General features: G+C 32.3%; 1 protein-coding gene across 1 annotated transcript in view; it reads right to left on the bottom strand.

The window, feature by feature from the left end:
* The window catches only part of fwd (phosphatidylinositol 4-kinase beta fwd), a 44,838-nt gene extending 26,218 nt beyond the window's left edge, over positions 1–18,620 (bottom strand). The window contains exon 1 of the mRNA XM_090106623.1: positions 18,103–18,620. Coding sequence (XP_089962749.1) covers positions 18,103–18,191 — 89 coding nt within the window. The 5' untranslated portion in view covers positions 18,192–18,620. The remainder of the gene's footprint in view (positions 1–18,102) is intronic.
* Between the last annotated feature and the right edge of the window lie 503 nt (positions 18,621–19,123).

The following is a 19,123-nucleotide window of genomic DNA, read 5'->3' on the forward strand; positions in this document are numbered from 1 at the left end:
AGTACCCTGTATTGTTCAGTGTACTAACAATATTATAATTTACCTTTCCATAAATTACAATTCAATGACCTGTGACCGGTCTTATCGAAAATTAATCCAGCATTCACTAGAAATGCGGGTGTAATATAAATCATATTTAAATGTGAGGGCTCCGCTATTGATAACAATCATGAGGTTAATAAACTGATTGGGGATGACCTTTTTCATTTACAAATATTAGTGGCTATAGCTGTCGTGTCACTAAAAACTAGATTAAGGCAGTTAACCATTTGTCCCACATTTCTTCACCATTTTGACGACGCGGTTGGCGCAGTGGTAAAGTAATTGCCTACTGAGCCGACGGTCCCGGGTTCGATCCCCGGTCAGGGCAAATAATTGTGTGATGAACTCAATTATTTGTTCTTGGGTCTGGGTGTTATTATCTATATATGTATTTATTAAATATTATATTTATCGTCGCCTAGTACCCACAACACAAGCCTTAATTAAGCTTACTGTGGGACTAGGTCGATTTGTGTAATAATATCCTATAATATTTATTTATTTATTATTTATTTATTGTATACGCTTCATTAAACTCCGTCAACTTAATCATGTAGGTACAGAGAGAAAATTTGAATTCTCGGTTACTTCTAAATTTGGAGTGACATAATGTAAAAGATTTTATGGAGGGATAAATGCTTTGACATAAATTGGATCATGTTTGACCCGGGAGGTTACAACCAAAATAACCATCGTGTTCTCGCGCGTTATTGCCAAATATAAATGAAAATTGAAATTTCCCAATACGTGTTATAGAAATGTATTTGCATATTATATAAAAACGTAATTTGTGCTAAATTGAAATCCTAATCGTTTTGGTGTTTGTTATTATCTCAGATCAAATGATTTATACCTATAATCGGTTTTGGATTTAATCTAAAGCAGGTACTCACTAAATCATCTATACTCATCTGGATATCATTATATTCTGTTTAATATCCACAGTTTTGACAGTTAGATATCAAATGGACATGGATGGAATGTGTAGGGAGACATTCGCTGCTTGGATAAAGTTCCACTTCTTTTATAACCTGTATCAAATGCCACATTGTTATTCGCTCATGATACTTTGTTAAGATAATCTAAACATATTTTAGCAGATCTCACAGTAAGGTGTGGGTGTAGGTGTAGTTGTATCGATTTAAAGAGGCCCATCCTTCGCCTACATAAGAGCGGCATAACATGACGGCACGCTACCGGACAGACGGATCATACCGAATCAGTGGGGTCATCTATATGAATAAAACAAAAAAAATTATCCTTGCACTACTACAATTCAGAATTAAAAATTATTGTAGATTGATCATTGTAAATACATAATTCTAGTAAAGACAAAAGTTTCCTCTCGCGTTTTATTCATAAAAATAAATCTCTGTCTATTTTGTAAGGAGTGGAAAAATACATAGGTAACATTAGATTAATTATTTAAACCTTACCATCCAACATTATTGGTTAGCATAACATTTAAAATAAGTAGGTAGTAAGATATGCTACTGTGAGGAGTTTCTTACTGACCATCAGATGTCTCAGATTCTAGATTGCCTTCCAGGACCATAAAACAACGACCGGTATAGATTATATCGATCTAGCCCTGAGGCACCTATTCTTATATAATTCAAGAAATTCAAAATTGGTATCAAAAACGAACCTTGTACATAATGATATAATACGAACTTAAACTAACCCAAGGGCCATATGACATGATATGACTCAGCAGTCAGCAATGACATCGTTTCTCACTAATTAACTAATCGGATTATTGTTTGTCCCTACATGTGTTCAATTCAAAACACGCTACAATACTCTGCAACGATGTCGTGGATTAATGCTACAATAAGTTAAATCTAATTGTTCCAACATAAGTTCTATAAACCATTTAATAGCAGCACAACATAACCTTCAGTAGGTAACTATATATATTCAAATGTTAATTAGATAGAAAAGTTCTGGTCAGATGAAGAGTCCATTGAACGTGAAGTAGTAAATTCTAACCCCAACTTACGGAGAAGCAATAAAATCGCTATCACGGAAACAGAAAAACGATAACAGATGGTGAGCGGGGGAGATCGAGCAATTAGTCATCTTTGTCGCCTATTCGATGACTCAATATTTATTTACATTTTGTCTACTACATTATAATCATTTTTCGATGATGTTTTAATACCTTAATTCCCAAATTGTTTACACTTAACTGTTAAATCAACTATAAATGGATGAAGCATTTTGAACTCGTTAAAATCAGTTGCTTCAGAGTAGGTACGTACTGTATGTAGGTTTGTAAATGCAATCGCGTCTAAGCTTTATTAATGCGAACCAGTAACAACATTATCGTCACGCGTGTTTGTTATTGCAATCGTTTCGACATTATATTTTATAATGGCTTTGTTTCTGCCTTGCGCCTCGAGTCACTGGTACGCTGTTCGCTGGTACCAGTATCCATTGTCGTATTCAAGGAAATACTTGGGCCCATTCAGGCGTACGTTATCTGATTTTATTGTTTTGTGCGATAACTCGGCTCTAACGAGCTCAATGTCAGTTGATATCATAGCCATAGTGTTCGCAAAAACCATTCACGAGCGTGAGGCACTTACTTAGAATGACTAGAGACAAGATTTAAACTGTGTGCAAATCGTTATGTCATCTGCATTTAATTTTATCTTTCTAAGCCTTTTGTATTTCAATGACTAAAACCAAGTTTCATATTAAAAATCAGTTCCTTAGCTGTGAAAGCGTGATACGTAAACAGTTACTTTCGCAGTTATAACTAATGTTATTATGGATTTCACACGGAGTACGGACGCGGTTGTTTGTCTAACGTAAGAAATAGAATTAAATAACTTTTTCCTACTCAGACAGATCTGTCATGGATTATTTCGTTGGAAATACTGAATTCTATAAAACCTAAAAAATAATATCTGTGCCATGATTTAAAGTATGTAATTAGATCGCTAATCTCTATAAAACCACAATCTATAAAATACCCCAAACGACATTCTGCTGTAAACGAAAATAAAACGTGCATTAGTCAATAAAATCAGTAATAAAGAACATCAACAACCGACTTCAGGCAGCGATAGCATCAAGCCGCAATACATTTTCGAACGTAAACAATGCGATTTCCTAATCGGCCCAAAAAATGGTTTCCTTTTATTGCGTTAGAAGGCAATTAGGCGACTTCCTCTTCAAACAATGGAATGTAAAAAGCAGCTGGCGCGCATGACGACTCAATAATCGTGAATGAGTGGGGCGTCACGAGTGAGGAATCCAGTGACAAGTGCTGTGTACTTAAGTACCGTCTGAATTAGCTGAGTAGACCTTCAATGATTCCATAATCTGTACAATTTCAATTTAACACAAATTAGGTTAAATGTGGGTATATATTTTTAGCATCTGCATTTAACTGCAATGCTTAATATCTACCTGTGTACACTCCAGTTACTCTAATTGAAAAAGTTGTAGCACTTCGAGTAAATAGTAGACCGTATATCATGACGCATTTTTATTTGAGTATGGAAAAATTTCATTCATTTATTTCAACGTTATTGCGAACTTCGTATAGATAAGGTTCATTAAATCCGTAAGACATAAAAATAGATTTAATATAATCCTAATAAGAATGAATTGTTTTAAATACAAAAATTATATTATGTACATATATTATATGGGTATTTAGATCGTGTGCAGTGAAGCAATCTTTGTTTTGGCTTATTTTAATTAAGCCAGCCACCAATTGAGCAAGTCTTTAATAAAAAACTTCCAATCTATGATGTCAGTGATATAAAATTTAATTATTATGAGAATTCCGTCTGTGGCAATATTTTGTCGCCTCGTGAATGAAGCAAATTTAATGAATGATAAACTGGTGTCGAAATATTTTCATTCTAACTGTCTGACATAACGTAATTTCGTCAGTGTGTGAGAATTTCCAAAATGACACATAATGTGAAGAAATGATATTTTCATAAGTCGCAATAGTGTATAATACCTACTCTACAATCTTTTAATCTTCTACTGTTGCATAAAATATATGATAACGCAGTCTTGTAAAATATAATACCATAAAAATATTTATTTTCGTCACTATAGCTTAATTTTTAAAATTAAATTAATTAATTTACATATTATAAATTATAATGCAATCAACTCTGTATCATGACAATTGAATTTTCGGATCTTTTTCTTTACTTTTTTAAATTTTTTGCATATCAAAGAGTGACTACGTGATCCTAATTCAAACATGCAACGAGTGTAAAAAAATATCGGAAAAAAAGAAAACACAAGCAAAGTAATGGGTTGCAAAATGTACGTATGCATATTGGAAAGGGGTAAACCACGCATTAGTCACATTGGAGGCGTGGCGTCGGGTTTCCGTGGTTCTCCTGTGACGTCATCACTAATGAAAACACAGTCTTAATCATTGACAGCACCATGTTGTACAATTTTTAAAATGCAACGTAAAAAATACACTTGGCACATAATCCGGAAAGTATTAAACATCCCTGAATAATTAAGCTGACTTCCTTTGCTCTTTATCTGCTCTCTTAGTATTCAACGTTAAAGCCCATCATTAATTTATATACCTCTTCAGTCTACTGGAACATATAAGGCTCTTCTAAGAAACCGAACTCCGAAGTTAAGTAGGCTTTCATAGTATTAATGTTAAAGACCATACTGAAAAAACTGCTATAGAGGTATATAAGAAAAAAAATTCAACGAAGCTGAATATACCGCCGATTCGTATTATTTGCATAAATATAGCAAAACATACCTTATTTTATACCAGTAATGATTAAAAAATATTGTCTCGTATGAATAAAAAGTAAAACCTTCAAACCCCGCTTTATTGGCTCCCATCACTCCAATCTATTGCAATCAGATGACATTGTTATTGATTATTTTTCTCGCTAAAGATTTGTTCGCTTCGATTTCTTCGTCTCATACCTACATTGTTAACTTGGCTCGTTCTCAGAAACCGTTTGTGACACGCAATTCGCAAACAATAAGACAAACCAAAAGATATCGAAGTTTAACGTCAGAGGTTCCATTAAACTTTACCGCTTCGATATTGTTAGACTACAGGCCCGTGTTGAAAAAATTATGGGTCATTTGACCCACCAGGTGACCTATCTAGAACGATATAAGAGCATAAAATAATAAGATTCAGCACTATGACATCACTTGTAAGCTGTCCACCTGAGTGCAGACGAGAATTCGAAGGTTCAGGTAGAGATTTTCTCCCCTTGTCTCCAAGATTTTTGTACGGCGTTGCGGAATAATTGATTAAAAGTAGTATAGAAATAGTATGACACAGATGCCGTACAAAATCAAATGACCAAATTTACCCCGGCAACTGTCGAAAAATAAAAATAAATTCCGACTTTGTGGACCACCATTTTTGTACGGCATCTGTGTCATACTATTTCTATACTGCTTTTAAGCCATTATTCCGCAACGCCGTACAAAAATCATGGAGACAAGGGGAGAAAATCTCTACCTGAACTTTCGAATTCTCATCTGCACTTAGGTGGACAGCTTACGAGTGACGTCATAGTGCTGAATCTTATTATTTTATGCTCTTATATCATTCTAGATAGGTCAGGTGGTGGGTCAAATGACCCATAATTTTTTCAACATGGGCCTGTAGTCTATGTACGTAGATACCCTTAAAATAATCTATTTAAGGCAAAAATATTCATTTCACCGGAAAATCTGATTACCGCCTTTGAAATTTCGCTTGATTTTCGCTAAAAAGGTTAGGAACGAAAACTTTACTGGTAAAATGTATAGCAAAAATGTTTCTCTTATTATGTACTACTCATTATCACAAATTCTGAGGCTCATCTCACAACTGTATGAAACATAAATAGAACACAAGGGACTAGACTGTTGACCCGACTCAATGTCAGTGATTTAGTTGAAAGCCTGCATGTTTAACTTCCTTTCTGGAATAACGTTATAGTGAAGGCTTTCATGAGAGAGATTAAATATTAATTGTGAAGGCTGTGGATATGTTCACTATGGTTATAGTGATCATTTTTCAACATCCTACTCATTTCATCTATGAAGTAGTCGATCGTAAAGACTTTTTGTTTGTTAGGCACTCCTTCTGCGTCTTATATATTGAGTTTATTAATGATAAGCCTTGCAGTTCATAGTATGTACAAAGTTTGATGCAAACATATTGAAATTATTAAGATCGTGTTCTCTTTCACTAGTTTCTTAATAATTTTCAATAACTGGAATGAAGTTAATTATAACATGACGCTTACCATTCGCATGTGGGCTACACGACCTTGCTTGGTTGCTATATACAAGGCGAAATAAAATTGAATAGGCACTTCCGAAAGTAGCCGAGGTCATACAATCGTAGTGTCTGTATGCACATGTATATCATACGAACACAATATCGCATATCATAACATGACTTTCCAAATGATTACCATCCATTTGAATAGAGATAACTGGAGCATGCGAGATTCGACTCCTTATAGAATATGTATAAAGATCGGTTGATTTAACCCGTTTGATAACACATAAAATGTATGGACCGCCTCCAAATATGTTTTTCGGGTCAGCTTTGTAGTCTCAGGATTTACAGATTTCCTTTTTGTGATTATACAGTTGTCTTAACATAATATAAAGCTTTCTTTATTTTCAAATTCATATACATTCATGACTGCTCTCAATAAGAGATCTATAACAGTTTGTATAGAGCGTCACTCACCGGTACTACTCCAACACTTTCATAGATAACTGTTAGATAATTCGAATCATCATCGAAAGTAGTTTTTATACGTAATCTCGCACCCGTTTCTTTCTTGTACTTCTCCAATCAAATTACATCATTAGACGTGCTACAATCATTATCGGATCGGTATACATTTGATTTATAATGAACGATGAATATCGGGTCTCTTCCTATTAAAATATCTGCACAATTACGTTTACGTTTATAAAACGTTCAGTTATAAACGTTCTATATAGTATACGTTTTATTAAACGAATTAACATGTTAACATGATTACCACCTAAGATCTATAATTTGTTTTGAGTTTCTACATAACATATCTATTGGACTATATATTCTATTCTAGAATCTAGGTCATCATCTACCTGAAACGGCATATCAAGTTTAAACAAAATATAGGTACGTACTTTGAGAATGTTTTAGCAGAAATCAGAACACAGCAAAAACAAAAACTACTGCAGGGATATATTATTTACAAAACATTCTTTAATACTCTTCACAAATCACAATTTCCTAGAATTTCTACCATCAAACAAATTTATATTATTTTCATAACATTAGTTACTACTTTTCACAATTTCCTAGTATTTATAGCATCAAACAAATTTGTATTTATCCGTGTAGCGTTCACTTTTATCGATAAAAGGTGGTCCACTATTTGTAGTTCCTGTATTGATACGAGCCGTGCCCTATAAAGTATAAGCGTAGTTCTGGTATAGGTAGGAGCCGTGGCAACGTCACGTTCACGGTCGCGGTACCATCCCGCAATCCCGGCAGATGTTTTTGTCACGCGCTCGTTAAATCTGAGGCAGGTGCGGAATGCTGTTTATTTTTTGTGATCTTTGCGATTTTCGCTCGACCATCTGCCGAGCACATTTCGCTTAAACCTGGCGCAATGTGGTGCTTTCTGATATGCATCTCACGTCTCTGTTGTTTTTGGCTTTTATGATATGATTAAGTTGATTAAATTTCCTGTCATGATTGGCTAACTTTTGCTATTACATACGTTTTTTTTAAGTTATTCTGCTTTGGTTATTATCGCAGTTGTAAGAATAAGTGGCAAAATTAATCAAAAAATTAATCAACTTATCCAAATCCGTTCTGACGTAAAATCGTGATAAATACCTACAACCAAACTTTGGCCTTTATAAAATTAGTGTCCGATACTCTAAAAACAATTACGTACTTGCAATACTTACGTTAGGTAGGTATATTAATTGTTGTGCATATAACATAATATGCGAAAATCGCAGAAATCAGAATATCCATTCAATCATAGCCATTATTATGTAATAACATCAACTTTTATGCGACATGAGAACATTTTCTACTAAAGCCACAGACAATTTACTTCACCTTAAATGGTAAAAACCACACCCAAATCTACGCCTGTAATAGTTGAAATGTCCGTGTGAACGTCCCCTGACCTTTGACGTGGTTTTCTTTAAAATATTTATTTTTCTTTAGTGTTTAAAAACTAAAATCTTTCGTAACATTAATTGCATGAAATTCTTTAATGAAAATCGTGACCTTAGATAATATTCATTTCTAACGAGCACAAGAATAAGTACGTAAAATAAGGTCCTCCTATAAATACGACGAGCTTTCCTTACACACGGTTGAGTTTTGACACAAAACTTCTTAGACAGAAACATCAAAATCTAACGATGCGTAAGCAAAGGGAATGGTTTCATAGTAATGGGAATTTCTAAATTGAATTGACTTAACATCGCCGCATTAAATAGTAAAATCTCAGACTATACATTGGTGGGGTCCGTCATTGCTTATTACGGACCAACGTGGTCTCCCCTAGCGTGGGTTCCTACTGATTGATCGCTTCCGTCCATTGTGTCCTCTCCCTTTCAAATGTGAAGAGTAGTGACCTACGATTGCTGGCTACATTAATATCAAAGAGACCACATGTTATTATAGTACAAAGTACAAACAGGAAAGGCACACAATATTCTCGAGTATATTAGATGTGAAATCGATTAATGCCCCCTTATAGATGATATTTCTTTCTCTGAGCAGCTGCATCTTTTCAAAGTAAATCTCCAAACCAACCTATGAAGGGACGCTTATGAAATATTCTCTTCAAATAGTGCTTCACGTAAATTGTAATATAAATATCCTAATATAAACACGGACTATATTTAAAATTACGCGAATATATGTTGCAAAAAGCGGCCAGATTTAAAAGGCTCGCATATCCACTCCAAAGCGCGGAATAATTTATGGCATAACATTTTTAGCTTTCATACGCAGTTACCCACGGCACTTAGCCCCAAAGTTCAGTAGTTCGCCAACTGCAAACCGCGGAACGCAATTTAAAACGCCTCATTAAACCCATTATTCTTAGCGAAATTGTTCACAACAGTGCGAAAAGAGGTGAAGTGATGTACAACTGTCGATTGTGTATGAATTATTCAAACTTTGACCGGGCTCTGTGGGACCGCTCGTCTGGATTGGGGCCGCTTCTTTGCGCGTTTTTTCGTTCTAATTTCTGTTCCATTTTGGAAATGAATCTGCTTTGTACATTTCGCTTTATTTTACTCTCCAAACATATTATCATGACAAAAATGTTCATATTATGTATAAATAATGTAAGACAAGTCAAAGAATAAAAGATAAGATGATTTGGATCATTTATTATCTTAGGATTTGGCCTAGTAGGTACTTAAATAACAATATAATGGGGTTATCTATTGTCAAGGCTCTCGTGTTATAGAGGGTCAATGAACTGGTATTCCAAGAAGTCTACATGTCTATCAAATATAAGTGTATTGATTTTCTCACCCCCAATCCGTCTAGAAAATATGGGAATCCCAAGTGTAGCCTGTAGGGAAATACGTCATACGTTTATGGTAGGTGTTACTGCAAATATCGCGTATATTATGATGATTATTTTTTCTTTTGCTTAGTGCATTCAATTGTATTGGTAGCGATTAACTCATTTAATTATTGAAAAAGTATACATCGCCCGCGCCCCGTTAAATAATATTTTTTTATACATTTCTTCGATATTTTTTTACAGGAATCTATTTAAATATAAAAATAAAATTTAAGTAAGTAGAACAACATGTTTACTTTAAGAAAATTAAACTGAACTTATATTTTGCAGCTAATAATAATTGGCTACATTGACGTCAATTCAGTTACCTTCAAGAAAAAAAAGTAAATGTTATTTTTACTATAATTTAGCATACCTATTATTAACAGTTTATTTTTAAGTACCTTTAAGATTTCTTAGTTAATGTATTTTCATCTAGTACCTAGAGGTATTTAAAATATTTCAATGAAGTTGATAACTTTAACAAAATTAAATCAAACAGTCAAATATGTATTTCAAATGTTTTGTAAACATGATGGATTCACGTTTCCGTATACTTTTCGTAATGATAGCAGGCCCATATCAATATCAATGTAACTAAATATAAAATAGTACACTATGTACTAAAGAACTTCACTTTACTATGTGAGTGAGATACGTAGGTACCTATGCACAAATATAGATAATAACATTAGCCGTTGCAACGTAGGCGTAATATACTTACAAATAACATCACGAGTCTTGTAACATTTTCTTATTTTGTAGTACTTTAAGGATATTTATTTATTCTTTACTCCTATCCACGGTTTAATGTTTCACCTTGTTTCAGGAAAAAATACTCATAGCATTAGTATTTTAGAAAGAACTATTTACTAGACACTTCATTTTAAACAACTTTATCCATCAGTTTAAATTCCTCACAGTTATAATATCGTAGGCTTGATTTAAAAAATCCCCCGATGAGTAATATTTTCCTCGTTGCAGTAAATCTAGACAATGCAAATACATTATGAGAGGATATAATCACAGGAAAATGCGTCCCGTGCAATGTTTGTATAACTTTATCATTTATGGATTGATGGTTACTATTCGTAGGAAGATGTAGGCGGTAAGAGTTTTATAATAAATACATACATAGTAGAGTTATTAATGTTGGTAAGAATGGAATGTTATAGTTTATTTACTTTCATGTTTTTTTATTTGATTGAGCGATAGATATTTTAGCAGATTTTTTTTAGCTTCACTTATCGACGCTTGACATGAGAAGGGAAAAAGTATATTTATGTTCATTTTCATCTATTATATTTTATCGCAACATATCAAACAAACATAACATAACATGAAACTGGTGCGGCTGCAAGTGTATTCAAACAATTCGGTCATCTAAACACAGACCGCGGTATTGTGCCATGAAGATAGTATAATATTTCTCCTCTACTAGGGATTACAACATTAAGCCACAGTTACCCGTATCTAGGTTAAAGGAAAATGTACCTTATACAGCTGCTTTAATGAACGTATAAAATCAATTGCTTTTACACATATTTCACTTTACACTTCAACACGTATACTCTTCGACATATGAATACTCCTGTGTTAACACGCGTTAGACCTTCCCCATCTTAAATTTCCATCCCCTTTCAGTTCGATATTCAAGTCTTGTCCCTCAAGTTCCCTTCCAAGTTCTGTATCTATAAGAAAATGTATACGAATCTTTCAAGTGCCAACAGAAAGATGAACAATGGTACGGAAGTATGTCTCAATTAATTTTATTTTACTCAGGCAACTTCTAAAATTTTGCCTTTATACGTACATATTTTACCGTACCTAAGGTCTGATTATGAACTTTATTGTATGAATATGATGAATGTTTTAAGAATGATGGTTATAAAAATGTACAGATTAATAGGTAGCTGGATGTTTTTTACATTCTACTAATTCATTATTTATGAAGCGTTAATCGTTAGAATAGTATTAAAGTCAGGATTCAGAAAACGATATTCCTTATACATATAAGCAAGGTAAGTCGTTCCGAACGTAAATGGAATGCAAAACTTTAAATGGATTAAAAAAAGTAGCTCTCAATCTTAGCCTTCATATTTTTTTTCATCAGCCTAGATGCCCTAACTTAGTATTATAGTGACACTTAACGGAACCCAAATTCTAAATGCATAAATCTTTTATTAATTAATTTTATATCTCAAACATTTAAGTAGGTATTACCTACTTGTGTATATTAAGGCAATTTTTTGGATAATTAACAAATATTTTCTATTATCTCTACATTCTATGGAAATACCGAAACGCTTTAAAATTAGCCTTTCTCTGATACCAAACAAAACAACGTACCTATGAGTAGTAGTTTTTTATTACGATAAAAATAAAAGAGTGAAGTTGACTATATGTGAACAGTAAAATGTTTTTTATAATTTAATTAAATGCGTCATGCATTTCTGAATTACATGTGACACATACAATTATGATATTAAATATGCCACAATACGAGACCACAGATCATAAACGAGTTCTCAGACACATTTATCAACAGTCACTGCGGCGTCTAACCTCCGCTGATCTCTCTGACGCCATGTGAACCAAAAATATCCGGCCTATTCACATCTCATTATAATATATAATGTGCTAGCCTTATACAGACTCAGTTGCCACCGCGATACTTTGATTCATACACCAATTTCATTGATATCTCAGAGATGTATCGCATGAATTTCGATATTCGGACGCACTTTAGTGAGGACTTTCATGTTCATCGTTGCTTTTTGGTAGTTATAGCTTAGTAACTTGTTAGTCAATCGAAAATACACCTATCTTATTAATTAGATATACACAAAATTTAATTAAAAATCAACATTATGGCATTAGGGCATTTGAATTGCAATTTATAACATCACCAACATTTTTGGATTAACTTCTAAGTATCACAAAAGCACCGTTATGTAATCTTAGTAACAAAACCTAGATGAAAAGTCAGCTTTGTAATATAAATATTCTAGATTTTCATCTTAGCTTTAAAACGCGCGCCTACAGAAAAGCTTGAAATTCAAGTAATATTTTGGCTACATTTGGAAAACGAAATGCTCAGAATTTTGTTCTGTGTAGTCAGACTAAACATGTTTAACATGCGTTCTTTGATAATTAAATTTAAGCTAATTGAAGGAATTAGATCACCATCCTCTCCGTTGAGCATTCTCTGCATTCCGATGACGTACAACTGATTGATAAAGGGTCATAAACCACAATAAGTACATATGTACGCACACGCTTCGACCACGCATGCTTCACTTGATATATCTAATTAACATGAATCATTAGTTAACTGTTTACGCAAATAGCTATACTAATAAACGCCATGTTGATTGAAAATTAATATTAGTATGTGGAAAGTCGCTTGATTTTGATAATTTTTATGTGATTTATTATAAATTACTACCTATTCATAGTAATTTTTATTAAACTAGTTATGTATCGAATCGTTCATTAATTGATGAAAAATTAAATATTAGAATGAGGTTTTACAATGTACATGTTAATAAAAAAATAGGGAATATTATATCTATATGATTGATATGCCTCTTTTAAATAAATTTTGAAAGAGGGAAATAAAAATAAACATACCAAAAAATACATTAAAATATGACCTATGAACACATAATTTATTGAATTAATTATTATTCATAAAACACAAAGGCGTTATCAGCTTATCACTTATTTATGACAGTAGTATCAAAACACTATCTTTAATATGATAAAACATATTATGTTATTGCTATTCGTTACTTGTTAAATAATAGTATAATACATAAATTCCTCATAACCAAATCCAAAAACTAAAACGTATTGGAATGAAAATGTAATTTGAAGTACACACATCACAGATGAACACAGGAAACTTGATTATCCCGTCTATAGAGGCTGGCTTGTATTAAATAAATCCGTATTACACACATCTCATACTCAAGTTATACATATAGCTATAGCTAATACATACCTATAATGTGTAATAAGCTTCAGCAAATTATTGTATTGTTAAATTTGTGTTGTTAGTGTGTTTTTTGCTGAAATAAATAATTTTACATTTTCATCTCATACCCTAGTCTTTGACGCTACTGTACACAGTTTAACTTATACATAGACAAATCAGTATATGCTTGAAAAGTCACTGGATATTTCGTTTATTGCTCTAATAAAGGAGGGCCTTGGGTAAGCATTCGTTCGCGTAATGAACGTCAGACATTCCACTCTAAAAGTCGATTGTTTTATTGATGGATAGCATAGAAATAGTCGAGAATTGCGTAACTTCTACACTGTACATGTCTTATCAACATCACAGTATACTTCAAATGGTTGTGTTAATCATAAAAAATAATATTTTAATTATTGCAAGAAAATAACTATCATCGCCGACTACAAGGTCTTCAGTATAAACATTACATAAACATTCTGGGGCCTATATCCTGGTAATTGAGGATTGAGCGTGGAGGATAGAAAATTCGGAAATTGTTTACACACACACAGATGAATGGCTAGACGTCTATGCTTTGAATGAAAATTCATTCTTATAGATCAAGAGCCCACGACGGCCAGACATTCCTTTCTTTAATAAAGTTGAAAGTTTCTCTGTATATGTCTCCGATACAGATAAGAACGACTAGCGATTATCAAGTCTGGGTTGTGGTTACTTTGGCAGGAAACAGGTAGTAAGGGTGTATAAAATTGTACCTAACTTTCATTATAGTTTAAAAGCTAAATTTTATATATGTTACTTGGGGACCTATAAAAAGATGTTACCTTAAGAGCCAGACAGTTTTCATGGTTCTTACATCTAGCCAGACACATTTAAAAAATAACTAACATATCATCAAATTCACATAACTACCTAAAAGCGTAACAAATATGAAATAACTCACTAAAAACATTAGTTACTTAACTATAATTATTAAAAAAATAAAAGTATAATATATAAGTAATAAAGTTATTCCTTATCTTTTACGAGGACTTATGATGATGGAATTTCACGTATCCCGATGACTTTTTTATTGTGTCATCGAGATAAATTCTTAAAGAAAGGAATGTCTGGCCGTCGTGGGCTCTTGATCTATTATGACTGTAGTTATTAACTGTAAGATATGTTAAATATAAAAAGAAGCCGATGAGAATACCAAAAAAGTAGCAAGAATAGCACATCTTATCGCAACCTAACAACTTAACAAACTCTCCAGCTAATCAAATCAAATAACACTTAACTAATCTTATAAGTCACTAGCTCATGCGTTAATAGTTATTAATTGTCATAGCAATAAGGATGGCGAAGCAGTTAAAAGCAGGAATCTCCGATCGGCCTCCCGCCGCCATCCGTCTGCGGCACTTTTACTTTCGCCCAGTACATTCACCTGCAAAGCCTGTCCCAGTTACAGGTTACTAGAATCGTGTATTTACGCGAACCCCAATATTGAGTTCTCAATAGTATTCACTATTAGTAGTGATGCCCTAGATAGTAACTCTTAATGAGAGTACAAAAGTGAGGTTGAATATCTTTTGATTGTTTAATTTAACATCACTTTCTAAGATTCTGCTTTGAAGATGTTTCTTTTATTAATATCGGAATTATTTTTGTAAAATTATGGTAGTATAGCATAGACTTTTAAGACGGTATTTCTTTTAGAAAGTTTCCATCAAAATAAATTTATTCTATAAAAATAAAATAAGACTTCAATACTTCAAGTTTTTGTAAACATGGAGGCTTAAATGTGATTTTTTCAATCCTCAATATGGTCATTTAACTAACTTATCATGTAATTAAAAAGTCATTTTAAATAATAGTTAATTAAATGCATTTCCAATGCATTTTAAACTGGAAATAATCACCCTAATAAAATAACAAGTCAATAACATGTATGTCTAAATCATTGAGGAAAATCAATGTCATGCTGAAACATTCAAGTTGTTGTTATCCTCAAATTATTTAAATCACACAGATTTATTGAGAACTAGCGGTCCGCCCCGGCTTCGCCCATGGTACATGTTGACGTTTTCTCTACATAAGAACCATCCTCGTACTTCAAGGAATATAATAAAAAAAGAATTATCGAAATCGGTTCAGCCGTTCTCGAGTTATGCGCTTACCAACACATTTTGCGATTCATTTTTATATATAAGAAGATTTATTGTTTACTCCTCATTTTCATGAATTAACTAGTTGATTCTCATATATGTATCTACTCGTATTAAAGAAATAATTGATATAATCATTCAACCATTTTGGCCCAAAGCATCTACTTTCAAGTTTCTAATACTGTAGAAATTAAAATAATTACATATACAGTAGGCGCTTGCTAATCCGGCACCGGCAATTTTTCCTCTATGCCGGATTGTCGGAAATGCCGGATTATCGAATTACTATAGGAAATAAGACTTCATATTATTTATTTATTTATTATTTATTTATTTATATTTAAAATGGTAAGTTGAATTTATTATAAAAAAAATACATAAATTAATTAAAATATTAATTAATTATGTATTAAAATTACATATTAGGTTCATCATTTGTGATGTTTTCGTTCAGTAATCCGGCGTTCAGCTATGTAAAATGCCGGATTATAGAGCGGGCTGTCTGAGTCCCGAAGTGCCGGACTACTGAGCGTGCCGGATTGGCGAGCGCCGGATTATCGAGCGCCTACTGTATATATGTAATGTATTTAACCTTCTAAATATTTGTAATTGAGTTTAAATTCCATAAACCACTAAAGAGATTATGGTGATGGACAAATGAGGATTATAAATTATGTTATAACAATGGCAATTCAACTGAAAATACCACAATGTAATTTAAACTTTATACAAGAAACTTATTTTATTCTGCTTTTATATTTTTTATATATTCTTTAGTTTTAGAATTTCAGTTCCTGAATATCAAAAGTATTGAATTAAAATCTACAATTATTCGTAAAAAATAACATGAAGATACGTATTTAAATAATTATGAAAGTAAATACATAATAACACCGTTGTTTTTATAAAATATTCTAATGTGAAAGTATAGTCACTAATTTATTTACACTGTAATTACAATTCATTGTATCTACTCTCATTTATAATAAGACGATGTAAAAATACAATCGTATATACTTTGCTGGTATATGAAACTTTTGAAAGTTAAAAATAAAATAATTAAAATTACATACTGTGTGTTCATAAGCTACCTCTGAACCAATTTTGATAAAATTAGATACATGTTGAGTTTAAAACCTATGAGAGGACATACAATATGTTTAATTGCAGATATGTCATGGGAATGGAAACTTGACTACATGGACAAAGCTGGCGGCGCAAATTTAGTATTGTATAAATTAAAAATATTCCATACTAGCGGTCCGCCCCGGCTTCGCCCGTGGTACATATTTACGTTTTTTCTACATAAAAACCATCCTCGTACTTCAAGGAATATAATAAAAAAAGAATTATCGAAATCGGTTCAGCCGTTCTCGAGTTATGCGCTTACCAACACATTTTGCGATTCATTTTTATATATAAGATGTGTAAGTATTTAAAATTATTTTTTGCGTGATCTGAATTGACTATTTATTCAGTACGTTTGTAAAAGAAAACTATAATTTAGAATTTAGACTAGTTATCAATCTTTGCTATGGATTATATATACAATTGTTTTTTACATACAGCAATTTGTAAGACTTTGCCTAATTATTCAATTGAATATGAACATAATTGAGTCTGCTATATTATAGTCTAGTACCCTTTAATAAATCGGCTTCTTTAAATTGAACAGCTTTTAACTATTAACTTTTGACAAATATCACTGTTCGATGATGAATGTTTGTATGGATGTCTATCAATCATTTCAGCTCTCTTTAACGCATAACTGGCTTGTTGCCAAGGTCGTCTGATTTAAGTAATTAAGGACAGATAATAAAATGTATTCATACTGATATCACATTACAATGTAGGCATAGTTAAAGAAACAAGAATGCTTTGAAATTATATGCAGATAATAACATATTTAGATAATCTGTAAATGAAACAAATATAAAGGAATAGGCACTTATGTTCGCATAAAAACACAACATACAGGATAAAATTGATCATGTTATTCTAATTTATTTAAACTTGGGGATATTTAATATTTTAATTTAATTTTTTCCTTTTATTTGTTATTGATAGATGATTGTAAATTGTGTACTAATTTCAATAAATTTTCAAAAAACAATCAATAAATATTTATTGTCTACAAGATTGTAAAAATGGTTTGTTAAGATTAATATTTGTTATTTACATAGCAATTTAAATACTTACTAATCGACCTATTATCGCAAGAAACTGACTAGATAAGAGTTATAGTCGGCGATAAATTTTCTAAAATAAATACATATTTGTTATACAAAAATAGCCCGTACTGCAACGATATAAGAGCGCATTGATAGTACCTTTTGAAAGTTATGTGACTCACCTGAAATCCAGGCTAAGATTCCTTTGATGCGTTGGGGGTTTGCTCCTGGCATCGAGGCGGCTACCGTGAATCGGGACATCTTCCAACATGCTCACGCACTGATGTTTTCACCACACAAAAAACCCATAACAAAAAAGCGTAAAATCAAAGAGTAAATAACAACATGGCGTCGTCGATAGTCCACACAATCGTCTACTCAAAATACACCAATATCCAGTTCAAATGAAAGTCCGAATTTGTAAAAATGAGCTATTCTTTGAATATATGGATTTAATTAAATTAACAATGTATCACCATGATCCACTTTTGTTAAAAACTGACTTCGACAGTCAACTTTTATAACTGGTTTGTCTTGAATTGTACACGGGCCACAGATGTAGAAATTCAAAAACAAAATCGTACTAAGCTATAAAAAATAATATTTACTGCGAAAAATACTACGAAAGCTTGTAAACGTAACCAAACGAAACAATATTAAATTAAAGAAATCGATGACTCTCCCATCGAGACAACATCACATTCAACGTAGACATCACGATTTCATCTGCCAATGTCACAACTCACAAAATGACAGTGATGTGTTTTGTGTGCATTCAGTTCACAGAGAATATATATAAAATTTAACATAGTATATATTTAAGTAATCATTAAAATCTGTAAATAATGATTTCAACTAAATACATAATGTATGTACTTATGTAAGTTTTATGACTTAAAACAATTGATGGGCATTACTCAAAAAATTAACCATGTTAACTTTTCTAACACATTTATTTCTGCAAGCAAAATCATTACAGATTATGGTGATCGATTTCGAAACTTTGCCAGTATATTGATACGCATTGATTTATTACGATTATTAATTTATAGTAATTCATTGATCATATTATATTCTTTTGAGAAAGAAAAAAACACATAATATATTTATATATCAGATGCCCTACAATTTATTTACTAAAACTCAACCAAAACCATATCGGAATAAGCAATAAGTACAGGAAATTCCTTGGAAATTCATAAA

This window comes from Colias eurytheme, chromosome 10 (genome assembly GCF_061535395.1).
Source record: "Colias eurytheme isolate Ceu_HAF_F1 chromosome 10, ilColEury1 Martin Lab GWU primary, whole genome shotgun sequence".
NCBI lineage: Eukaryota > Metazoa > Arthropoda > Insecta > Lepidoptera > Pieridae > Colias > Colias eurytheme.